This window comes from Podarcis bocagei, assembly GCF_964188305.1.
Source record: "Podarcis bocagei genome assembly, chromosome: 11".
In the NCBI taxonomy this organism is placed as follows: domain Eukaryota; kingdom Metazoa; phylum Chordata; class Lepidosauria; order Squamata; family Lacertidae; genus Podarcis; species Podarcis bocagei.
In genome coordinates this window covers 48,474,244-48,500,591 of record NC_138136.1, presented here as the reverse complement: position 1 = coordinate 48,500,591, position 26,348 = coordinate 48,474,244, and the positions used below count along the sequence as shown (strand labels likewise).

General features: G+C 46.7%; 1 protein-coding gene across 2 annotated transcripts in view; it reads left to right on the top strand.

Annotated features, from left to right (window-relative positions):
• Positions 1–20,350, top strand: part of SPEF2 (sperm flagellar 2) — a 98,159-nt gene extending 77,809 nt beyond the window's left edge. Inside the window, exons 32-37 of one of the 2 annotated variants that reach the window (XM_081212605.1) lie at positions 1,446–1,538; positions 2,789–2,968; positions 4,951–5,193; positions 6,359–6,481; positions 19,281–19,431; positions 20,109–20,350. In XM_081212605.1, coding sequence (XP_081068731.1) covers positions 1,446–1,538; positions 2,789–2,968; positions 4,951–5,193; positions 6,359–6,481; positions 19,281–19,382 — 741 coding nt within the window. In that variant the 3' untranslated portion in view covers positions 19,383–19,431; positions 20,109–20,350. The remainder of the gene's footprint in view (positions 1–1,445; positions 1,539–2,788; positions 2,969–4,950; positions 5,194–6,358; positions 6,482–19,280; positions 19,432–20,108) is intronic. The other variant, XM_081212606.1, reaches the window with a different exon arrangement.
• Positions 20,351–26,348: the final 5,998 nt, after the last annotated feature.

Here is a 26,348-nt window from a genome sequence, read left to right as displayed (position 1 = left end):
CATCCTGGGTCAGGCATCCTCCCTAGGCCCCTGTGCAAGGAGCTCTGTCTGCAGATTACTGCTGGATGAGTAGTAGATGAAGAAGTGGCCCCATTTCATCTAAAACCAGCCACTGCAACTTTCTTTTTATCCTCCTCAGCTGTTGATTCCCCCCCCCATTTGCTTCTAGAACCAGAATCACTGACTCATATTTTGAAACACAAGAATGTTTCATTTAATGAGTCACTGAAGTCTTGCTGTTGCTGTATGTGACCTAGCATGGAAATCAATTTTTGCTGTCTTTTTAAGTACAGTTTTCCCCTCCCTGGAATATACCCTGCTGTTACATGTTGGTTTTGATAAATACCTGCACCAGAAAAGGAGTGTCTGTGTATATTAACCCACATACATACACACACAGTTATAGATCTGTGCACACAAACATGTTAAAAAATTTAATCATAAAACCAATTATATATCACTGCACTCAAAGGATATATATCTATCCTAGATTTGAACAGATGAGCCTTGAGAGAGATTGGCATTGTAGTCATTAGCAACAATGATTAAGTGACTGTGTGACCTTAGCAACAGCAGTGCCTCCATATCTGCCTAATAAGCCTCAATACTTAATAGCAGTTAAAAGCAAGCTATTGCCTTGAAACTCAGCCTGCAGATTTCCCAGAGGTATCTGGTTACTTTGGGAAACAGGATACTAGACTAAATGGGCCTTTGGTTGGATCCTCCTGGGCTTTTGTATTAAGTTCTTAAAGTGTCCAAAGAGGGTCATGAATAATAACCATTCTTTGGGTTGTATCCAAGTAAATCATTGCACGTGCAGAATGACATCTGTGAACGCAACAGAACTTATCCTCCCTTTCCTCCTTTTATGCACCACCTGGCACCGCCCCCAGATAAGCCCCAGACCAAATTTGAGTGGCACATGGGAAGAGAGAGGAAGGGGAAATTCTGTTGAAACTTGTGAAAGTTGTTCCATGTGCATGTAATGATTTGGTTGGATAGAACATTTTATGTCCAGGTGACCAGAATGGTGAGAAGTATAGAAATCAAGTCCTATGAGGAAAGAGTTGAGGAAAGAAATCAAGATGGAATAAGGAATGGTAGTTGTATTTAAATATCTGAAGAGCTGCCGCATGGTAGACAAGAATTGTTCTTAGTTGCTCCAGAGAACATGACTGGAACCAATGGGTTAGCGGAGAAGCAGATTTGGCTAAACATTCAGAGAAACATCATAACTGTAAGAGTTGTTCAGCAGTGGAACAGACTACCTTGGTATGTGGTGGTGGGTTATCCTTTGCTGGAGATATCTGAACAGAGGTTGAACAGACATTTCTCAGGGATGCTTATAGTTTTTGCCTTTTGCATTGTGGATCCTGCAGTAATCAAGCAGTTTGGGCTAGTTGACTTACACAATCCCTTTCAACTGTGTGGTTCTGTCATTCCAGGTCGGTCTGTGGTTTAAAGGCAGTGAAGATTTACCCGTTCCAGAAAGCCCCACAGAACCTTTTCCATTTAACCGCCAGGAGCACCTTATAAAAGTAAGTGTAAAAAATAAATAAATCACAGGCTGTAAGCCAAATTGAAGTTAAGCACAGTTAAGACCAGGCATTTCAATGTCCAGGAAATCTCAATTTTAAAAAAAAGCTCAGCAATTTTGCCATCCCCCCCCCCAAAAGCTGAACTTTGCCACCATCCAAGATCTCAGATAGAAATGTCCTGGGTCTGTTATCTGGAGATACTATGAATTCAACCTGGGACGTTCTACATGTAATATGAGTGCTCAATCACTGAACCATTTGCCTTCTCCATTCTGGTCAGGTGGTGGTATTTAACTTATATGTACACCTCTTGCCACCAAAATAATAATAATTTGTTCACTGTAAAAAGCAATAACAAAGGTGCCCCTTTTTCTGCTGAGCTGTGAGATCCTTCATCAGGATTGGTTTCCTTAAGAGGAAAGAGAGCATTGCAAACTTACCTCTGGAAAAATATTTTTCTCCACAAAATGACGGGCTGTGCTTCACATCTGTGTGGCTTAAATCTCACAGGTCTGTTTTTAATCAGCTTCTTATCCGAGGGTAATAGTTTGCACTGACTGGGATGCATACTGGGTTTTGATTCCAAGTTCTTTCCTGAATTGACAACCTACATGTCTGACACAAAAAGCTCTGGAGAGGATCAAAGGGCCTTCTATCCTATATTTTCACACTTTGTTTCTCAAAAAATAAAAAAGACTGCCCATTGGTTAGGAAGAGCCATAACTCAGTGGTAGAGCATATGTCTTGCAGTCAGAATGTGCGAGGTAAACCCCTGCTGTCCCCTGCAGGATCTAGGAAACCTATCTGCGACCCCAGAGAGCTGGTGCCAGTACAGTACAGACTTAGATCGAAGAGTGATGTGGTTCCTTTGTTCTTTGTGTAATTGTATAACACAAATCTGACAGAACTAACACACAAGGTAGCCCAACCATACAGGCAGAAAGCTAAGCCAGCCATATGGCCAGACATTTTAAGATTTGTTCCAGAATTTCCCCCCTTAAGTTTTTATACATTCCTGGTTGCAGTGGCAACCACATTGCCCCACATGAATGGAAAGTGAACTTCAGTATGAAAATACCCAACACAAAATTGCTGCAGATCACTACATGCACATTACAACCACACAAAGTTTTCCCAGTGCAGAGATGTTCCTCATTGCTGAAAGACTTGCAAAGTGATTCGGACATTGCATAGATTATTCTTACACAATATCCTCTACATCAATTAACTGAAGCATGTTTCTTTTACAGTTTTTCTTTTCTTTATTTGCTGATCCTGAAAAAGACCCTCCGCAGCTAAACTACACAGAGATGCTCCTTTATTTTGCATCTGATCCTGATTCTGTCGATGGTGTCTATCGGGCCCTCAGTGTCGCAACAGGGACACACATTCACAGGAAAAAACAGGAACTCCCTCCTGTTCCCCAACAGGTAAATGTGCTGTTGATCTTGACAATAATTTAGCGTTTGCTGGTGAAAATTGAATTTCTTATTCCTTAAAGCTGGGCTGTTAGATTGTTTTCATTTCAGTCTACACTAACTGCACCAAACTGAAATGAGAATGCTAATTCTGCAGATTTTTCACTTAATCACCATTTCTGTTCTGGGTTGTTTCCACACTTACTCCTTAGTCTGGAGTTGCCATCTTCTGCTCACTTTCTCTAGAGAATCAAGATGATGTTGTTGCTGATGCCATTGCATCCTGATGATTCCTGTGCAGTCCCTCCCATTCCCCACTTTTTAAAAAATTGAAATGCAGTTTGTTCAGTCAGCCTGTCCATTGTGGACTGGTCAAGTGCTGTGGAGGTTTTAGGGGCCATAAATGCCTTTAATTAAAATCTGCTTGCAAGCTCTGCCACTCTTTGGTCTTTTCCTGCGGCATGTGGCAGTAGCGTTGTTGATAAAGAGCCTCTTTAATTACTGCTTTCCTCTGATGTTTTTAATTTTTTTAAGACTCTTTCTTGGATAATGAAATTGTACTATTTCAGTAATATAGAAGAAAAGGGTGTGGAAGGAGAAACAAATAATGACATCCTGGCGGCATAAGTTGACGCCATATTCCTCACTAACAGTTACTAAAGAGTTCAAAAGTGCTTTTGATGCCTTTCAGAATCCCACTACATGTGTCTGAAGGCCATGGCATGATGCGGACATCTCTTCTGCTGAGAAATGTCAACTGCTCCATAATGAAGCAGCTACATTACTGGCTAGGGTTGCATTTAGATCTCTTTTAGATGTCACATAACCTCTCTTTTAAAACAGCCACACTGGCTGCCATTTCATTTCCAGGCCTAATTCAAGGTGTTCACGTTAGTGTTTGAAGCCCTAAACAGTTTAGGCCTCCTATATCTGAAAACTGTCAGACCCTATTGGGTGCTAAGATTGGCAGAGGGGCCCCCTCTTGGTAGTTCCTCCACCCTCAGAGGGTTGGGGGAGACTTTCCAGGAGATAATATTCCCTGTGGCAGCCCCTAAATTGTAGAACTCCGCAAAGAGGTGCATCCAGCACTTTCATTGTATAGCTTCTGGAAAATGGTGAACACACAAACACACATACATACACACACACATGGACCCATCTATTTTTTGTGGTTGCAAATTGTTTTAAATTGGTTTTTATATTGTGTTTTCATGTTGTAATCGCCCTGGGACCTTAGGGTGATGGGTGGGTTAATAATAATAATAATAATAATAATAATAATAATAATAATAATAAAGAAGAAGAAGAATAGTTTCCACTATATATATTAGGAGGAAGGGATGATTCAGCCTATTTCTAATCAGATTAGTATAATAGAGTACATGCCTTTCTTCAGGAACCAGTGAGAATCTCAGTTCTGCAATGCAGGCTAAGCTTTTCTCAATAGACTTCCCAACAAACTTACAAAACTACAGTTCTTGGGATCCTCACCAGTTAAACCATTTTTAAACTAGTATAGATTTCTAGTGATGGTGCCAGTCTTGAATGCCCTCCCTAAAGAATTGTATTAGACCCTGGCATTACAAATTCATACTTGTCTGAATTTTGCAATGCAGCTCTACAAATACACAATATTTATGAAAATGCATATATCAGGGGGAAATATCATGTATATATCGTGGAAAAAATAATATTTTAGTGAAAAAGGCATACAAAAATTAATTATATCAGGGGAAATTGCTCCCAAAATGTGCACATTAGCCAAAACTCCTTATAAAACCTTGTTAATAGGAGAAATTTGCACAAAATTCTAATGAATTTTTATGAAGGCTATCACGAATTGTAGCAGAAGGTGGCAAACTGAATTTAAGATTAGAAAAATGAGAAACAGAGAGAACTGAAATTGACAGTTCCTTCCTCCCTTAGTGGCCACCAAGCTTAATCATCCGATCATTAGCAAAGCTATTCCAATCTGTCACACTTTCCGTCCCCAGTATGTTCCTTCTTCTGAGCAGCTGATAACAAGTGATGGACAGGATGAGCAGGAAGAGGAGGAGGCTGCTGAGGAAGGTGAAGAGGAAGAAGAAGAGAAGGAAAAAGAAGAGGAAGCTGAGTCTTTCACCAATGAAGGAAACATTTCTCTGGATACACTACTCAAAGTGTTTCAGCATGAAACAAACAAAGCTGCCGACAACCACAGATTTAGTGGTTATATGAAACCAGAGGATACGTACGAGGTTGGTTAACTAGCGAATGGCTCCAATGCTTGTTTAATTAATCTAGTATCCTACTCTTGTCCAGAAGCTTGTTGCAGGTAATGTGTCACTTATTACAGTTTTAAAGATTAGGCAGCTTTGCTTAATTTTCGTCAACCAATAGCAGCCCAGTCAAAACGGCCTTCTGCTGCTTCTGAAATATGACCAGGCTAGGGCTCTCTTGGGACCTCCAGAGATGGGGAGATCCATAAATATAGGAAAACTACACAAACCAGTGTGTGTGTGTGTCATGTAAGATTACACAGAGTTCTAAGTATCAGATTGTCAAACGCTCACCATGGACAGCCAGCTGGAAGCCCCTCGGGCTGATTTGTGAAGAAGGGCGGGGTGTAAATTACTGATAAATAAATAAATACACTTTAGTCTACCAACTTTAATCAAGACGTGGTAAAAGAGTTTCCTCACAATTTTTCTTTTAAGGAAAATAGCACAGTTACATGTGCCCTGAAAAAAGTTGTCTCTCTCCACGGGTGTCTCATACAATGGCCTTTAATCTGAGTGTACAGTATAGCAGTTAGCATTGTGAGACTGGAAGTTACCAGTTCCCTGAACTTGAGCACAGGCAAGCCACAGCCTCAGACTCCTACCTGCAGCATGGGGATGATGCTAAGGACCTAACGGACCTGTTGTAAAGATCACTGGGATAATGCTTGTGAAGCAGTTACCATCCTTATGGCCAAGTGTTAGACATTTGAAGCACTCTCTATAGTTGCTAAATATTTCATGGAGCCTGACTGCCCAACTGTTGCATAGCAAAATAGAGTCACAGCCCCCTAGGCCATTGTCAATAGAATAGAGCAGTCCCTGTGCCCATAAAGGATGTCCATCTTGCCTTGCAGAAATGGTTTGCCTAGCATCACATCGACTTCCTAGTAGGGAGGGTAGTAGGGAGATCAGGGCTGGCCGCTCACCATCAGAGCCAATCTGGTGGTCCCATCAGTGTGCCCAATCTCCCCATTGCCTTGTTCTTCCCCTTGCTGGTAATCTGCAGCAATGCTGCTGCCAGGAAGCCAGCATTGAGGCTCTGTCCCACTCGGTGAGCTGCTTCTGACAGCGTTCGGATTGTTGCTTTCCAAATTGCTACACTTTCCTAATACAGTAAGCCGTTTGTTATGTTCCCTTGAAGCATTTCATTAAGGTATACCGGGATCTTGGCTCCGAAGATCTCACGCCCATCCCAGTGGCGCTTCTTTTACAGCACCCCTTCATTCAAGACTTGATTAACAGCTACCAGCAGTACAAGCTTCACGTAAGTATCTATTTCCCTGTAAGTACACAGGGATCCGGAATGTCTTGTCTTTTTCTTTTACATTCAGGAAATACAAAGTGCTGTGAAGTGAAAACAGACCTCCTCATTTACAGAGTTTCTATATACAATTGTAACAACCGCTTTGCTTGGAACAGGGAAGAGAGGGCATTTACTGGGGCTATGCTGAATGTTCTGCAACAGGCAGCTCAAAATTGGCACGTGGTTCGGTGGCCCATTTGTTCCCTTGGTTATTGTTTCTCAGTGCCATCGGCCCTCCTCCGCTTCCTCATTTGCCCTCGCTGACCTTCTGTGTAGCTGACGGTCGTAATCAGCACTGGTACCATTCTTGATACCATCTTATCAGATAATAGCATTGTGACATCATTGACAACATTCATATGAGTTATCGCTGCTCAGTTAAATTAAATGGCAATGAGGGCAAATGTGGCATTTAAAAACCACAAATATTTTTTGCAGAGGGTGTCCAGAATTTCCCAAAACAGGAGAAAAGGTCAGGAAACTGGAGGCCAGAATCTTCTCATTTGGAGTCATTACTACTTGATGGTCAATGGATGTGTTCTGGAAACACACATACAAAGAAGCATGTCCTTTTCCCACACACTTTCTCATCAAAGATGGAGGTGCATATTCACCCACTGGACATTCATCTCTACCTTCGTGAGGACTGGAGATCAATATATGTATCTCCCTCCCCCATAACATGAAATTTCATCCCTTGCTGCTTCTAGAAAATATTTAAAATAACCTTGAAGAAGACAGCTGCTAGGGAACCCTACATCATCTCCAAATTTTGCATGCATGATATATGGAACAGGAGGCTATGAACCAACCTCCACCTTCCTCACTCTGTATCCTTATACTTACTGCTGATAAATGGTGACAATCTAACAAGTCATTTCTTTATATTGTTTTGGTGCCCTTGAGCTTGGGAGGGCTCAATGGTTTTCTTTAGGTTGGGGAAGCCCACTATGACAAAGTGTTGAGAACGCATCATCCAAGATAGCTCTAAAGCCTGCAGCTAGTCCTGCGTGCTGGCAGTCAGGTTCAAGGTTGAATGTCTTTACGTCAGGTTCCAAGGTGATAGGGATTCTGCACCCGCCTCTCCCAAGACTCATCGAATAAACAGCAATGCAAAAACAAAACAAAACAGAGGTTTCTTTTCAAGAAGAATAAAAGTGTACGAAAACAAACCCCATAGAGCTGTGTTATTCTGAGATCACTTGTGAGATAAAAGGAGCAGAAGCTAACGGGTGTGGTTTATAAGGTGGCAGCATCTCCACTTGTGAAGCAGATAGGGAACCAGAGGAGAAAGCAGCGTTGCTGAGTAATGTCGCACGTTGCTCCTTTGTGGATGAAGTGCTTGCTTCTAAGCAAGACTTCGCAGCTTGTGACCCAGCCTAGAAGTGATATAGTTGTGGCCTTGCTGGCCCGCCTGGGGCTTGGCAGATCCCAGGCTTTTGAAGCCCCAGGCAGGCACCACAACTATTTATTACCCCATATTAAATATTGCTATCTATGTGCATGGCACTTTGCAGAGGGCAGGCATGACTTGCTTCCGCCCCAAGGGGCTTATCATCCAAGGTAGATGCAGGGAAACAGCAGAGGAAGGTGGGAAATGGAGTCTTAGGGGGGCAGAGGAAGGGGGCGGTGGGGGCAGCTGCCCTGGGTGTCATCACTGAGGGGAGTGACATTCAGCACACTGCCCGCCCATGACTCCTAAGCCTACCCTGAGCCGTCGGGGAAGGGGCGGAGCTGCGCCGTGTTGCCGGCGGCCTTCCTCCCTTCCCCCTTTGTTTTGACAGCTCGGGGGAGGCTTGGGAGTTGTGGGCGGGCGGCGAGCCATTGCTGCCCACTCCCCGGCTGCTTCCTGGGGTGGAAGCCTCCCCCGAGCTGTCAAAAGGAAGAGGGAAGGGAGGAAGGCTGCTGGCAAAGCAGCACAGCTCCCTCTCCCCCCAGGAAGCAGCCCTCCATGGGTGGTTCGCTCCGCCCCCATGGGCAGCGCACCCCTGGGATGCTCGCCCCACCCCTGTGGCCCTGCCCCTGGGTGCACAGCATGCCGGAGAAGCTAGCTCTGCCTCTGAGGAAAAGTAAACTAGGAGGTGCATCAAGCCCCATGTTGGGCTACTTTTTTTTTGCAAAAATTTTATTAGTTTTTACAATATCAATGACAAACAAAAACATAAAACAAACAAAACATAACAAACATAAATCATAACCTTATTGAAAATAACAGTTATTTACTTTGTAAAATGACTTCCTTGTTTCCCCTTAGCTGAATTTCATTGCAGATCCTTATAGCGGTTTTCCAAATCCCAATTTTAATACCCTTTAAATTAAACATTAACATCTTTAAATCTTCTCCATGTTGGGCTACTTTTTGCCTTGTTGGGTCATAGTCTGTGCAGGCTTTTAAGTATAGAGACGAAGGATTCTAAACTAGTTAATCAAGCAGTTTATAATTATTAGTGGTAGTATTGCTGGTGGTGATGATGATTTTTTATATCCCACCCATCTGACTGGGTTAACCCAGCCACTTGGGGCGGCTTCCAACAGAATATACAAATATTGTATACAATTTTCCTGTGCATCCAAATTCTTAGACTGTCCGTATTATGCAATTGCTTCATTGGATACAACTCATTATTTTTATCGTTCATCATTATTTCACACCATATGCAATTCAAGACAGCTGGTCGCTTGTAGTTCACCCTTTAATTTTTTTTTTCTCTCCATTGCGTTGGTCAGTACAACAGACCTTCCTTGTTATATATCTGTGTTCCAGATCATTTTGCAATAATGGCCCAAACCTCTTTGGTTTCTAAGAAATCAAGTGTATCCTGTATAGTACAGGCAAATAATCGTATTTAAGCAAGTTTAATTGTTTGAGATTTCACAGCAGGGCAAGTCTGATTTTTCACTAATGTGTCTATTTACTGAGTTTTTGGGAGATAAGCTAGTGAAATGTTGATTGTATGTATCTGTCTCTTCTAGCATCCTTGAACTGATAATGATTTACAGCCCTCCATTGGCTAACATTTTCCTTTTATGTTATTAGTACTATTTCCTTCATTTGCTGGTAACTACAGTGCTATGAATGCAGAGTTTTTGCATGGGATCTAAGCAGCATGAAACGCTTCTATAGCTGGAGTGCGGCATTTCTGATGCAATCACTGGGTATATCTATGGGCTCATCCAGACTTGCCCTTGCCCCTCCACTTTCCCCATGGGAAACCCCATCTTTACTGCAGAACCAGAGCAAACATCAATTGGGATTTCTCTGGATTGACACCTGAGACGATTTATTGCCTAAATAGTGGGTATTCCCAAGGAAAGGAGTGGGACAAGGGCAAAACCACTCAGAAACTTGCCTAGAAAGTGTTAAACAAATGGAAAACCACTTGGACCCATACTTTCTAGGCATGGGACAAGTGAAAGTGTGGCGAACCCTATATTACAACAACAACAATATCAATAATATCAATAATAATAATAATAATAATTATACCCCTTCCATCTGGATGGGTTGCCCCAGCCACTTTGGGTGGCTCCCAACAGAATATTAAAAACACAATAAATCATCACACATTAAAAAACACCCAATACACGGCTGCCTTCAGATGTCTTCTAAAGGTCAGGTAGTTGTTCCACAGTGTGGGTACCACTACTGAGAAGACCCCCTGGCTGGTTCCCTATAACTTCACTTCTCTTTCTCCAACTCTCTCCCCCCCCCCCCCCATTTTAAAAAAATGGACTTGGTTTGGTGCCCCATGATGCAACCCACTTCTAAATCAAGTCACAACCCACAAGTATAAGCAAATAGGGTTGCATCCAAATTTAGTCCTACTCAGAGTAGATCTGTTGAAATTAAGGAACTTAAACTAGTTGTGGACATTAATTTGAATGGGTCCACTCTGAGCAGGGCTAACTTTGAATACAATAGATAGTTCTATTTCAGCCCTTGGTTAATGGCATCACTCTTCTTTTAATGATATTGCTTTCATCTTGATACGGAGATACAACTCAGGGAAGCGTGTCCTCTTACTGCTGAACATTGAGGCACTCCTGATAAGCCCTCCAAGTATCCCCCGGGTTCCCTGGAGCTGAGTGGGGAGAAACAACAGATCTCGTGGAAATTTCTTAATCCCTTCCTTCTGGGAGCTGTGAGTCACTCTGAAGGTTGTTGCAATTCCTCATTCTTAAGGGGCAGTTCCATTTTTCTTTGAAATCAGTTCCTCTCAGTTCTGAGTCACAACCTTGAAAAAGAAAGAGAGAGAGAGAGAGAGAGCATTCACTGTTCTGTTCTTTCTGTGTGTCAGAAGTAGAACTTCTTAGGCAGGTACTGATTAGTAGATAAAGGTAAAGGTAAAGGTACCCCTGCCCGTTAATAGGTACTGGTGTGCAAAATAGCCTGGGCGATAAGCTTACCCGGGGCACACATCTGATGAAGGGTTAGTAAGAAATCAGTTGTACTCTTTTGTATCATTTCTAGCAAATTTCTGTGGTGCTGCATGACAAACACACGCACACAGTTCTTTCTGCTCCACTCACTCTCCCTTTGATGTGCATCAGTGTACAATAGACTCCGGAGCTTTCGATTTGTCACCCAGAGACATCCACGCCCCTCTTCCTCTGCTCTTTCCCTTTGCTCTTGCATCCACAAAGCCATCCTCTCTTTTCAGGGCTTGCCCAACACATTTTGCTCCCTGAGATAAAGCAGCAAGTGGTTCTTGCCCCTTGCCAGCAACTCAAGGTGCATAGTACTAGGGACAGATGGACAGCCTCCAGTTTATACCTAGACCTTGCCTTTTGGTGTGCCCCCTCCAACGAGTTATGGAGAACGGCAACATGTGAACGGGCCTTTTCAGTGGTGGCTCCTCCATTGTGGGATCCTCTCCCCAGAAAAGTATTCCTGGCACCATCATTATCAACTTCCAGGCCCCAGGCCGAGACGTTCCTGTTTACCCAGGACATCCCCCCCCCCACTTCACTGGGATCATATTCTATGATGACGCTGCCTGTTTGGTGTTCATCATTCAGGGTAGGGTAGCATTTATCCTTGTTGTCACGGGCTGCCTCTGGTCTCAGCTCACAAAAGACCAACGCCAAGCTCTTCTTATATACAAGGGTGTTTATTGCAGTTCATTATTGGTTCCACAACCGAGGCGTGCAGCCCCGAGTGTCTAACGTCAGACATTTGAAGTCCCCTCTGACTCGGTCCCGCCCCTGCACCAACTTATGAGGCTTGTGCTAGACCACCGCTTCCTGTCTTTCCTTTTCCGCAGGGTCTTTCTGCCCCCCTGGGTTCCTTCCCTCCTGCTCTCTCCCGAAGCGGATTCCTGAGATGCCTCTTCCCCCCTCCTTCGTGCTTTGGGGCTGGGCTCCTCCTCCGGGCTTTCTCCATTTCCGCGCGCCTCCACATTTGAACTTGGCGCGCGCTCGCTACCCCTGACCTTCCTTTTGACACTGACACTACTCCCTGTACTACTCTCCCCCTCTTCCGGCAGGACGTTCTCCCCAGATCTCCTTCCCCTGTCTCTTTCCTGCTCCGCTCCGTGTGTCACACTGGGAACCCCCCTCTCTTCCCTTCGTTCCTGCTGGGAAGCCGGCCCCGATCTCCCACTCCCGCTCGGGGTTTCCCTGCTGCTTCCCTGCTCCTGGCAGGTCCCCCCTGTGACCCCCCTTGTCCTGACTAGGGGCGCCCCCTCCTGAGAATCCTCCGATTCACTTGAGAGACTCATGGAAGATCTCAAGTCATTGTCATCCTCTTCCTCACTGTCCTGGGATTCTTCCTCGTCGCTCTCCGTCTCCTCCCTCACCTGTGCCTCTGTCTCTGAACCCCTGACATCCATCCCCCCCTCGAAGCCCCCCCTTCCCCCCTCCCGCTGCTCGGGCGCAGGTTCCGGGGGCTCCGTCGTTGCGGAGGTCGCTGCCGGACACAGGTCGTCGACGTCTATCTCCTCTGCTTCCAGTTCATTGTTTGTGTACTCAAACCCATTGTCCTCTCCCAACATGTTCACGTCCTCCCCTCCCCCTGTTGCCTGGGTGGGGTCTGCTTGCCAAGGACCCACCCGCCACCTCATGCGCCAGTCCTCTTCTGGTTGGTCGTCCCACCAGTAAGAAGGGTCGGTGTCCACCCCCGAACACGATCCCCTTGGAGGGCTCGACTCTGGCGTCGTCTCCTCTGCGGAGGAGAACCCTCGGAAGGTGCTGGCGGAAAGTGTGGGCGTAAAAAGCCAATCGTCGAAAAACTGTGCTGGCATGGGCCTGTGTGGGAAAAGGGCATGGAACTCGTCCTTGAGGAGGGGTTCGTCCAAAGCGTAGTCTGGCACCCAACTGTTGGTGCTGGCCGGGGCGCCCTCCCTGGCGAGAAAATATTCTACTCCCTCTTCCCCCCATCTTGAGTCCAGAATCTCTGTGACCTCGTTGACTGGTTCGTCCTTAGGTGACCTCCCCCTCTTGGGCGACTCCCTGCTTGGTTCTGGTGCCGTCCCTGACTCCTGAAATCTGTGTGGGGCCTTGTAGGGGGTGAGCATCGACCTATGAAAGACCGGGTGCATTCTGGAACCCTCGGGGAGGGCCAATCGAAACGCTACGGGATTGATCCTGGCCTCAACTTGGTACGGCCCTAGTTGCCTGTGTCCTAGCTTCTTTTTAGCTAACGACTTGGCCGGCACCGCTTGGGCCGCTAACCATACCCAGTCTCCCACCTGGATGTCTTCCCCCTCCCTCCTGTGTTTGTCCGCCTGCACCTTATAGGCTTGTTTAGCTAGCTCTAAATGTCTCCGTAGCTCGTCGTGCACCTCTTGCAATTCTGCTGCGAAATGGTCGGCTTCCCGTGGCTCCCCCTCCCCCGTCGTTACGAGCCCCGGGAAGGTTCTGGGATGCCTTCCATTGTTAGCGAAGAACGGCGTCACCCCCGTAGACGCGTGCTTCGTGTTGTTGTAGGCAAACTCAGCCATCGGCAGGTAATCCACCCAAGCCGCGGGTCGCTGATTGGCGTAACATCTCAGGTACTGCTGCATGATCGCGTTGACCCTCTCTGCTTGGCCGTTGGTCTGCGGATGTCTCGCCGACGACAGGTTGATTTTGACGTGCAGGATCCCTAGGAGCTTCCGCCAGAAACTGGACACAAACTGGCGCCCCCTGTCGGACAGAATGGACCGTGGCAACCCATGCACCTTGAACACGTGGTCGATGAACAGTTTGGCTGTCTGCTCCGCTGTCGCCACCTTCGCGCAAGGAATGAAATGCGCCATCTTGGTGAACAGGTCTACAACCACAAGCACCGCCGTCTTGCCTCGCGAACTGGGCAGATCAGTGACAAAGTCCAGCGCCACCCTCTCCCACGGTTGCAGTGGCGTTTCCAGCAGTTCCAGCAGTCCCGCTGGCTTCTGGTGCACTGGCTTGGACCTTTGGCACGTGTCACACCTGGCGACGTACTCCGCGACCTCCCCTCGCATCTGGGGCCACCAAAAGTCTCTGGCCACTAATTCTGTCGTCTTTTCCTTGCCGAAGTGGCCAGCGCTGGGTGCGTCGTGCAACTGCTGCAGAACTTTCGCACGGAGATCGTCTCCCGGAATGTAGAGAGCACCTTTACGGGTCAGCAGGCCGTCGCGTATCTGGAACTCGTCGTCCTTCGCTGTGCCCCTCCGCACCTCTTCCATCTTGGACTGTGCGAACGGATCCGCCTGCAACGCGTGACGCACCGCCTCCAGGTCCACGGCGGCTGAAGCGCACGCCCACGCCTGCGGTGCAAAAATGTGCTTGGCTGCCACCGGTGCCGCTGCCTCGAGATACTGCGGTTTCCTGGAGAGCGCATCTGCTATGACATTGTTGTCGCCTGGGATGTACTCTATCCTGAAATCGAAATCCGCAAAGAACTCCGCCCAGCGTATGTGCCTCTGGCTCTGTAGCTTCGCCGTGCGCCAGTACTCTAGGTTCTTGTGGTCCGTGCGGACCTGCACGGTGTGCTTGGCTCCGATGAGAAAGTGCCTCCACGCCTTGAAAGCTGCGTGTATGGCCAGCAACTCCCTGTCCCAAATGGTGTAGTTCTGCTCCGACTTGCTGAGCTTTCTGGAGTAGAAAGCACAGGGCCTCCAGTTTCCCTGCGGGTCTTCCTGTAAGAGGACGGCCCCCACCGCTCTGTCAGATGCGTCAGTCTCCACCCTCAAGGGCCTGCCAGGATTCACGTGTAGCAGCTGTTCTTCGGACGCGAAGAGACTCTTAAGTCTCCTGAAGGACTGCTCCGCTTGGTCCGTCCAGGTGAACTTCTTCTTCTTGGAGCTGAGAGTGTCCGTGATAGCTGCCGTCTCCTTGGCGAAACCCCTGATGAACTTGCGGTAAAAGTTGGCGAAGCCGACGAACCTCTGGACCTCTTTCCGATTTCGCGGGCTCTTCCAGTCCAACACCGCGCGGACCTTGGCACTGTCCATGGCTAGTCCCCTGTCGGACAGCCTATAGCCCAGAAAATCCACCTCCGTCACGTCGAATTGGCACTTCTCCAACTTGGCGTAGAGCCTGTGCTCCCGTAGCCTCTGCAGGACCTCCTTCACGTCGCTCTCGTGAGCCTCCGGCGATTCTGAGAAGATCAGAATGTCGTCGAGGAAACATACGCACTTCTTGTAGAGGAGTCCCGCTAGCACATGATGCATAAAAGCTTGGAAAAAGTAGGAGCCATTTTGGAGACCAAACGGCATAACTCTGTATTCGTAGGTGCCCAACGGCGTGAACATGGCCGTCTTCCACTCATCACCCTCTCGCACGCGTATGAGATTGTAAGCTCCGCGGAGATCCAACTTGGTGAAGATCTTCCCTTTCCGCACCGTCGCGAGCAGGTCGTCGATCTTGGGCATGGGAAAGGCCGCGGGCTTTGTCTTTGAGTTTATGAATCTGAAGTCTACGATCAGTCTCTTTTGGGGCGTGTTTTTCTTCTTCACAAAAAACACAGGACTGCCCCCTACAGCCTTCGATTCTCGGATGAATCCCCGCTGTAGATTGTGATCTATGAATTCCCGGAGCTCCTGCAGCTCCTCCTCGGACATGGAATACAGCCTCACAGGCGGCAGCGTTGTCCCTGGCAAGAGGTCAATAGCGCAATCGTAGGGCCGGTGAGGTGGCAACTGGTCAGCCTCCTTCTCGCAGAAAACCTCCAAAAACCCCTTGTACTTGAGGGGTACTGCTTGCGCCATGCTGAGACGTAGCTGCTGCCCCTCCTCTTGGCCCTCCTCCTCCTGACCGGTCTGGATGCAATGCTGCGCGCAATAGGACGAGCCGAAGGTGAGCTGTCGCTGGTACCACGCCATGGTCGGGCTGTGCCTATCCAGCCAACTCATGCCTAACACTATAGGCGTGTCTGAAAGGCGGGTGACGTTGAAACTGATGACTTCTCGGTGATTGCCAATCTGCATCACCATGGGCGGCGTCTGTTGTACCACTTGCCCCCCCAGCAGCTTCCTGCCATCCACTGTGACGACGTTCAATGGCAGCGTGGCTGGTAGGAGCTCTATGCGATGCTGCTTGACGAACTGCACCCCCACGAAGTCTGCGTTGCTCCCACTGTCAATTGTGATGGGGACCTCCAGGGTGCGTCCATTAGGTAGCTGGAGGGTTGCAGTGAGCTGCACTACAGGTTTGGGTGGCAGGGGGTCTGTAGGCTGCAAAGGCGCTGGGGACTGCTCTATTGACTTGCCTGGCTGTGCCCCAACATTGCTGATTCCAGCCAGGCATTGTCGTTTCCCTGATACAGCTCTTCATGTTGTGCTGCTGCATTTACTGTCGCCAAGGCTGCAGTGTGCTGCCGGAGCCTCTGGGGACACTCTTTGGCCATGTGCGTTGCACTGTCACAGACGTAACACTTCCTGTTCCCTCTAGGAGGCTTCTTCTTGACTGTTCCGGACGCTGGGGCTCCGGCCACTGACTGAGCCTTTGCACTCCCCAGTTCCATAGGCTCCTCCCCTGGCTGCAGCTGAGGGGAGAGACGCGGACGTCCTGGATCTCTGGGAAACAAAGGAGGCACTCTAGACGGTGCGTGAAGCTGGCTACCCCCCTCATTGCGCCAAGGGCGTTCTTCCTGGCGCACTCCAATGGCAAGCGCACGCTGCACCACGTCTGCCAGGGTTTTAGGTCTGTCCCCCCTAGCCAATTCATCCTTCACCGGGCCAGAGAGCCCCTCCCAAAATAAGTCTCTGACAGCCAGAGAATCTTTCTCCCATCGCAGCACATTCAGCAAGGCGAAAAAGCGAGCATGGTACTGACGCACGGAAGCCTTGCCTTGCCTTAAACCATGGAGCTGCTGGCGTGCCACATCCACATCCACACTAGACTGGAAACAAGCGTCCATGCATTTGATAAATTCATCAGAGTCCCTTCGAGCAGGGCAATCCTCGCGCCACAGATTGCGCAGCCAAGCCCTCGCTTCCCCATGCAAGTGGGACACAATGAAACCCACTTTTTCCTCTTCATCTTTAAAGTCGTCGCGAAGCAAATGCAACGCATATTCTACGTCTGCCTTAAAACTGGGGTATTGCTGCAGGTTCCCATCGAAGTGGGCTACTAAGTTGCCCCCTCTTCTGCCCAGTGCTACTCCAGCAGCTTTGGTCCCCGGGAACCCCACTTGGCATGCATGATCCCACCTGGCTTGCAGATCTTGGCACCGCTTTTCCGCCTCTTCCCCCCTCTTCTGGGAGATCGTTACCGCAGTGGTAAGCTGGGAGACTGTGTCGCGTAGCTCAGCTATCTGCTGGTCCATACTCATGGCTGCCAAACTTCGTGAGCTTTGCAAAAAAAAATTTTTGCATAGTTTTTTGAGGGGACTTACTGTCACGGGCTGCCTCTGGTCTCAGCTCACAAAAGACCAACGCCAAGCTCTTCTTATATACAAGGATGTTTATTGCAGTTCATTATTGGTTCCACAACCGAGGCGTGCAGCCCCGAGTGTCTAACGTCAGACATTTGAAGTCCCCTCTGACTCGGTCCCGCCCCTGCACCAACTTATGAGGCTTGTGCTAGACCACCGCTTCCTGTCTTTCCTTTTCCGCAGGGTCTTTCTGCCCCCCTGGGTTCCTTCCCTCCTGCTCTCTCCCGAAGCGGATTCCTGAGATGCCTCTTCCCCCCTCCTTCGTGCTTTGGGGCTGGGCTCCTCCTCCGGGCTTTCTCCATTTCCGCGCGCCTCCACATTTGAACTTGGCGCGCGCTCGCTACCCCTGACCTTCCTTTTGACACTGACACTACTCCCTGTACTACTCTCCCCCTCTTCCGGCAGGACGTTCTCCCCAGATCTCCTTCCCCTGTCTCTTTCCTGCTCCGCTCCGTGTGTCACACTGGGAACCCCCCTCTCTTCCCTTCGTTTCTGCTGGGAAGCCGGCCCCGATCTCCCACTCCCGCTCGGGGTTTCCCTGCTGCTTCCCTGCTCCTGGCAGGTCCCCCCTGTGACCCCCCTTGTCCTGACTAGGGGCGCCCCCTCCTGAGAATCCTCCGATTCACTTGAGAGACTCATGGAAGATCTCAAGTCATTGTCATCCTCTTCCTCACTGTCCTGGGATTCTTCCTCGTCGCTCTCCGTCTCCTCCCTCACCTGTGCCTCTGTCTCTGAACCCCTGACACTTGTTTATAATATTGTGGGATGAGCACTTACAGTCAGTAATGTTGTTTTATGCCTTTGGGTGTTTGTTTTCCATTCTTGTGGGTGTATGCTTTTTTTTTCTTTTTACAATTGTAAGTTGCTTCAAGACTTTCCTTTAATTTTGCACATAGTTTAGAAAACAAAACACAATAGGGAGAACTGTTGAATCACATATTGATGGAGAGTAGATATAAATAATATAAGTGACTAGTATATCTTCACATGAGGAAAACAAATGCAGGAAATGAGCTAAAAAGAAGGGGAAAGGGGTGTGCATCAATATAGCTCTGCAAAAATCATATCATTTTCACATATTCCATATATGCTGTCAAGGAGTGTGGCAGCCGTGCCCTATTAATAACTTCAAAAATATCTCGCCAAACTGCCCAAAAGGCTTCTGGCTTAGTCCTACCAGACAAAAGTCTTATGTGCCATGTAAGCGTTTCCTGTATAGCTATATTCCTGATGTTAGTCCACCCTTTTCCAGTGTTGGTTCTTCCACTTCTGAAACATGGTAGTTCATTCCAAAGGCACTAATAATAATAATAATAATAATAGTCCCTTCAGTTTTATTTCCTCATTTCTACTGTCAAATATTGATAATAGCGCCAGCTGGGGTGTAAGTTGAACAGGTTCTCTAAGAATACTCCTTTAGATTTTTTTGTAGTAAGATAATAATAATAATAATAATAATAATAATAATAATAATAATAATAATAATAATAATAATACCCAAGATCTAAGCCTACTTCCCTTCCCTCCCCATTCCATGAATATGGCTCCTGACACACAAGCCAGCCTGCTGCATCCTTTGCCTCTTCCTACTCAGCCTCCCCCTTGAATTTTCAAACCCACACCAACCTGATTGGCAGGCCAGGCCTCCCAGTGCCCAGCAATGGAGCTTGACCTCATGTTCCAGGCCAGTCTCCTTCTCCACTGTCCATCCCGCCACCTTTGTGGCCACCACCTTCTGCGATTCATGTGCATTATTATTTTATTGGCCTGTGCAATTCTCCACTGGAGCCCACCCTGCGCTCCTCAGGTGAGCCTTTGGTTCTGCACCCAGAGAAACTGGTTGGATCCAGCAACTACCACCCCCAGGAGGAGTTTTGGTTGGTTGGTTTTTTTCCTTTCGTTTACCTGTTTGTTTTTTTACAGACAATTTACGGGCCAACTGGAATGCCCACATGGCCCAAGCTCAATCTGGCAAGGTGGAGCAGATGGAGCGCACTGATGGCTGTGCTCAAAGGGGGCAAATAATAGGATTTACCCTCACAAGTAACAACTTCTAAAATATGAACTAACAAAGGTAGAGTTATTGGCTGGTTGTTGCACACGACAGCCTGTTTCTGTTTTGTTTTGTTTCGACATCGTGACGTTACAAAATTGTGACATCGTGAAATTAATATTATTGGTGGAGGAAATGCATGTTGGTTTGGAATTCAGGTAACATAGAAGCTAGATAAAATAGAATCTTATAACTCTGATTCATAACTACTTTTCTAGTTGTAAGCCTTTACATAGTATTTGGAGTAAGGTGATTTGTGTCCTTGGGGGTACCACGGTATGTGTGTATAATTCTGTACCAATAACCATTCTGTATTACCCAAATCATTTTTGGTAATAGAGAATGTTGATAACTTCTAATTTTGTAAAAGGGGGTGCAGCCATGTTACTTTAATAAATTATATGTTGCTTGCATTATTTGAAAAGTTTTCAAATGCCTCTTAGGTGTATTCCAGGGATCCTTACTCCAGTGCTAAGTTTCCTACCATAGAGGAAAGTTTTTTGCTAGTTTTCCATGTGTTAAGTATTAGCTAAGTATTAGCCTGAGTGTTAAGTATTAGTTAAGTATTATCTATTTTTTATGTAGATCAACATGTCTATTTTTGATTGCTGAATAAGAGGACCTATTTCAGTAACCTTCAGCAGTCAGCTGGCTGTATAGCGACTTCCTTCTAACTTATTCTTTTCTTATTCCTGTAGGATTTTAAATTGATGCTGCAGACAGCGGACCAAGCACATCCAAGTGATGGAGATACCGCTGTCACCCCAAGTTAAAATATTATGGGGTGGGGAGGCTCTCTAATACAACAAAAGCATTTCCAAATGCTTTCCTGAGTTTTGGGGGTTGATCCTTGCTCTGTTGTGGAACTCTTTACTTCAATTAGCATAGTAATGTTTTGTATTCACTCTATTTTAAATAAAAGTCTATTTCAGCAATACAATGCTAACGTGATCTTAAACGCTCATGGCCAGAGCCATTTCACATGTTATGCAATGATAAAAAACCCAGGTGAGCCCGGCTTTGTCAGGTTATAAATAAAAATTACTATTATTATTATTATTATTATTATTATTATTATTATTATTATTATTAGTGGAGAGCTGCAAGGAAGCCTGGCTTCCTAATGAGTCACTAGTATTCGTAAGAGTAATAGTTATTGATTTATATACCACTGGGTTGGTTGCCATTAACAGCGTAAGAACAATTTTAAATATATAGCCACCCAATGAAACCATTTCATCAAAATGTTAAAATAAACATTCACATTTATCAAAAAGTGCAATAAACATGCCAGCTAAAACAGTATAACATTTAAAACAGTTTCCCAAAAAAGCAAATAAAACAGGAGGCTCAAGCCCAGAGATCAGGGAATGCTTGTCTGCCAATACCAGCGGAGTAGCATTTCACAACACCGATGCCACCAGTGAAAAAGCCCACCTCTGTCCTACCAGTTGGCATCTGTCTGTCTCAGGAGATAATGGAGGAGGGCGCCTTTGTAGGTGAGGTCAAGCTGTTGGACGGTTGCAGCACCTGTTGTGGTTGTAGAGTGCAGGAGAGACATGTTTTGTTGCAGCTGGGGCAGATGAAGGCATCCGGTTGTGTTGCTGCAGATGCGCCATGGCGTTTCTTCTCTCTGCGGTCCTCCCAGCAGTCATTCCTCCTCTGGTCACTGCTATAGATGCACAACCTGACTTACTTTCTCCAGGCACTGTGGTCATCTGCAAGGGATTCCCACATGGCGAGGTTAATGTTGCCAGTCCACATGTCATGTTTGCAAGCATCTTTGTAACACAGAATTGGTCCACCAGCAGGCCTGGTGCCTGAAGCCATGTATTTCTGCTACAGTCAAAATGAAGAGGGGGGGGGGTATTCACTTAGGACCACCCAGTATTCTAAAATACCATAACCTTTAGTTTTTATCCAAAAGGTGCCAGAAAAACCACAAAAGTGGTTTCTCGGAGGTGGGCCGCACTTGTGGAGAGTGGAAGGGTGAAACCAAACGGCTTGCCTTGGTTGTTGGGTCAGCCGCACTTTGCGCATAACAGACGGATATTAAAGCTCGCATCATCCATGTGTGTGTTCTGTGTTTTTGTGCCCAGCTTGTCCCCTGAGCCCAGCTTTCCTCCATCTTCAGTGTTTAAATGAGGAAAGTATCTGTTTTTGCAATGATTTGGTAATCGTCTTGCTGATTTGGCCCTGCCCTGTGATTCTCTTTTTGTTTCAAAGGTGAAGATCAAATTCAGAAGGTTATATTTATCCTCATGGGTGTTTTTTTTAATACAATTTTCTTTGTATGTCCGACAGCTTTTTATTTTACTGTGGGTACTTATGGGAGAACTCTCACCCAAGCTCAGATCGGATTGGTTCAGACTAAATGAATCCATTCAGTGTCCACTCAGATGATAGATGGATACCATTGGATTTCGCCCCATGGTTTGTCATTTATGGCTTTAAATTGGGGCAGAAACCACATTGTTCTCCATTCTGCTTCATTCAGCTGTACCCCTAAGCCAAGACTCCCAGACCATCTTCAGAACTTCACCACACTCATATTTGCTTTAAACCATCAAATTAGAAATGCTGGAAGTGACACCTCTCATTGCCTTCAAATTGTGCAGAGTTTCTCAAAAAAAATTAATGAAGTAAGTTATTGCACTCACATCCTCCTCATGGGCTTCCTGTAGGCTTCTGGTTGAACACAGTGAAACCCAAATCCTGAACTAGAAAGACCATTGATCCAGAAGGCTCCTGTTCAAATGTGACCCCAATTTCCTCAAGAGGACCACAGCAAAAAACCTGGCCTGGGCTCCCTCATTTTTCCTTCCACACACACTTCCAGAACTAGAAGACCTGGTGTTTTATTAAATTTTGTTCTAATCCAGGCTTGCACCAGAACTTCAACCTTCTTTTAAATGCTACTAGATTCCTTGCTCTAGCTTGAAAGCGGGACAGGTACAGACTGGCCTACTTTGATCTAAGGATGTAACAATTCTCAGCCATAAGATGACCTAATTCAGATCTGAAATGGTAGATAAATGTTGTCCTCATTCTGAATGTGGCTGCGATGTGGCAGTTCGTAGCCATACAATGACCTAATTTTCATCAGATATAACTAGAAATTGTTGTCCTCTGACTCTGGCTGTGCATGAAACAAGTTTCCTGCTCTCCCCGCTTCCTTGCTTTCTTCTGCCATCACCAGTCCTCTCACTTTTAACACTGGCAATAATCCATTTTTATAAAGCAATGTATAGTTTTTATTTTATTTTAAATTATATTTATATCCTGTAATTCCTCCCAGGAGCTCAAGTTGCTGTACAGTGGTACCTTGGGTTACAGATGCTTCAGGTTACATACGCTTCAGGCTAACCCAGAAATAGTACCTCGGGTTAAGAACTTTGCTTCAGGATGAGAACAGAAATCATGCTCCAGCTGCGAGGCGGCAGCGAGAGGCCCCATTACCTAAAGTGGTACCTCAGGTTAAGAACAATTTCATGTTAAGAATGGACCTCCAGAATGAATTAAGTTCTTAACCCGAGGTACCACTGTATATGGCCCCCCCCACACACACACACATTTTATCCTCACAACAACCCTGTGATCTTCCTGGTTCTGCTCCTGACACTCTACTAGGGATGGGTGAATTTCAATTTCTCTCTGTTTCTCATTCCCCCCCCCCCCATCTTAAATTCACGTGAAGGAACCTTTCTGACATGATGGGCCAGATCTTTATCACACACCCATGCCAACTTGGACAGGTTTGTGGGACAGCCACCTGTCAACCACCTTGCATCATACTGACATCAGGTGACCAAAAGCTGGGTGTTCCCAGCCACTTGTCAAAGTTGACCATCAGGAGTTGGGCAAAGGGTCTCCAGACCAATGCAGCCACCAGGATTGCACTCTCAGCTGACCAAGTGGAAGGCCCAATCCTACTAGCAGCAGAGGCCGGCATCACCAGTGCATTCTGAAGCAGACACCTACAGCCATCTGGACTGAGCTCTACCCCTGATGTCACTCTCAGGAGCTGGAGTCATGCGCAGGGTCAGCAATAAAACACCTGATGTCAATGAAGTCAACTCTTCATTCAAAGAAGCAAAACAAATCACAGCAACTTTTCCCAGTAGGTCTGGCTCCAATGAGGCAAGGCTGAAGGTCTCCTCCTTCCCATTGCTCTCTAAAGCTCCTTCCCTGGTTTCCTCCCCAGCAGCCTAAGGCTCCATCACCTTGTCTCTCATTCTTCATTTCTCTGCATGCTCTGGGAGCCGATGGGGGAGGGGAGCTGGTCGCAGCAGGAGGGGGGAGAAGCTGCCTTTCCTTGACCATGCAGCCCTCCTCTCCTGCCTGCTAAACTTGATGGCAGGTTTATAGGCCAGAAGGACATCTTGTATATACTTCTGATTCCGCTGAATAATCTTTCCCCGCAGAGGTGTGTCTGGCATCATCACTGTATAGCTTATGCTCTTTGCTGAAGATGCACACAACAGGCCTTTGACACCTGAGATTCATCTCCTCCAGGACCCACCCTATTCTGATAGCGAATTGTTTTAATTGATTTTAATACTGAATTTTTGCATTGTCGTAACACGCCCTGGGACCTTATGACGAAGGGCAGGTAAGAAATCCAACTGATGAATAATAAAACAAAAAACAATGATATATGCTATTTTCCCATTGAAAAGTGCCTTCCTGCCGTGGATTTTACCTGTGTATCTTTTCCCCAGGAGGAATGATATGCATTTGGGAAATAACGCAAGCAGAAAGTCCCTCTTCCTGTCTTCCACAACAACTTCATTGTTGTTGTTTGGGGGGGGGGTGTGGCAGGTTAAACCTAAAAAAGAGAATCAGAAAACTACATGGAGTATAGTGTAGCTTTGTAGCACTATCCTCAGATATCCTTTGGTATCTGAAGTGTGCATGCACACGAAAGCTCATACCAAGAACTAACTTAGTTGGTCTTTAAGGTGCTACTGGAAGGAATTTTTTTATTTATCCTCAGATAAGTGAATCAAAGTTTTCAAAAAGTTTCATTCTCAAACTTCAGGACATCTGAAACAAAGTACAGCTTGTTTTTCTCTATCACCCATAACATCAATCTAATTTTAATCTCTGCCAGCCCAGCTTTTAGACTGCTTATAGAGGTGTGTGTGTGTGTGTGTGTGTGTGTGTGTGTGTGTGTGTGTGTGTCTTTATGTGTGCAAGTGTACGCACAGAATGTGACACTCTTGTCTGTGGTTGATACATTTGTTTACAATTGCCTTACCAGAAGAACCACTGGCGCTCATTAGCAACATTTTACAGACGAGTGCAGCGTAAAAGTGAGTGACTGTGGCTTATATGTTTCTCATGTAGAGCAGAATTTGTTCCTCAGCGTGCATTTCATCGGCTAAGGGGGCAGGGAGGCAGAGAGCACCAGTTTTCTTAGAGGCATTTCAGGTAACTAGGAGTCTTCAGAATTATTTTAAGTCAATGTGCAGAAGTCAGCACACCTCACCTCACCAGCTATGTTCCTTTCTTCTCCCTGCCCATTGTTTCTCCTATCTTTCATAAACCATCACCCTAAGACTCCTCCTCCAACTCCCCTCCCCCATGTCTTCAGGATCTCTCCTTTCCTATCTCACCCTTAAGCTTCCTACCCAGTCTATGGGCTTTGTTTTCATATTTTGCTTTTGCATGTGAATAAATCATTGGGACACGGGTGGCGTTCTGGGTTAAACCACAAAGCCTAGGACTTGCTGATCAGAAGGTCGGCGGTTCGAATCCCTGTGACGGGGTGAGCTCCCGTTGCTCGGTCCCTGCTCCTGCCAACCTAGCAGTTCGAAAGCACGTCAAAGTGCAAGTAGAAAAATAGGTACCTCTCCGGCGGGAAGGTAAACGGCGTTTCCGTGCGCTGCTCTGGTTCGCCAGAAGCGGCTTAGTCATGCTGGCCACATGACCCGGAAGCTCTACGCCGGCTCCCTCGTCCAATAAAACGAGATGAGTGCCGCAACCCCAGAGTTGGCCTCGACTGGATCTAATGGTCAGGGACGCCTTTACACCAGGACCTGGGAAACCAGAGTTCAAATCCCCACCCCTCAGTCATGGAGCTCACTGGCCGCCCTTGGGTTGGTTATTGGCCACTATAGACTGTTTTGGAAACTTGCTTGTTCACTTTGCATTTGGATATCTCATAATTTCTGCACGCTGATTCCTGAGATGAAGGAATGGTTTTTTATCTATATTATCTATATTTGGATATAATTTGATGCCATTTTGAATCAAAATGGTGGACAGAACCTTTCAAAACTGCATTGATTGTAAACACTGCACTGAGGTTTTAGTTTTCTGGCACCTGTGTCTGCGCAGATGCGATTTCCGGCATCTGCACATGCATAAACATGATTTCCGGTGTCTGTGCATGCGCACCACAGAAGCAAGTCCCTGCACTGCACTGTGCCGGTTTACCGCAGCCCGTGGGGACTCATTGAGTGAGCGGCTCATGGGCCGGTTAAACGACCCCTGTGGGCAGCCTGTGGGCCATGGGCCTTAGGTTGCTGACCCCTGGTTTATTGTATAGTTTGCATTCTGTTCTTAAGGGGAGAGGGTCAAGGCTGCCTGGGAGTGGGCCCCAGCCAACAGAATGTGTGATGGGCTCTGTGGGGTGGTGAATGCTTCCCTCTGTGAGGGAGCCTTCCCAGACCCACTGAAAGAGATGATCATTAAACTAATAATAATAATAATAATAATAATAATAATAATAATAATAATTGGACCCAGCCAATATGGCTATCGCCCAGTCTCAAATCTTCCATTCTTGGGCAAGGGATTGAGCGGGTGGTTGCTGAACAACTCCAAGCACACCTGGATCCCTTCTAATCAGGATTCAGGCCTCATTATGGGACTGAAATTGCCTTGGTCACACTGGTCAATGACCTCTGACGGGCTAGGCACAAAGGTCAAAG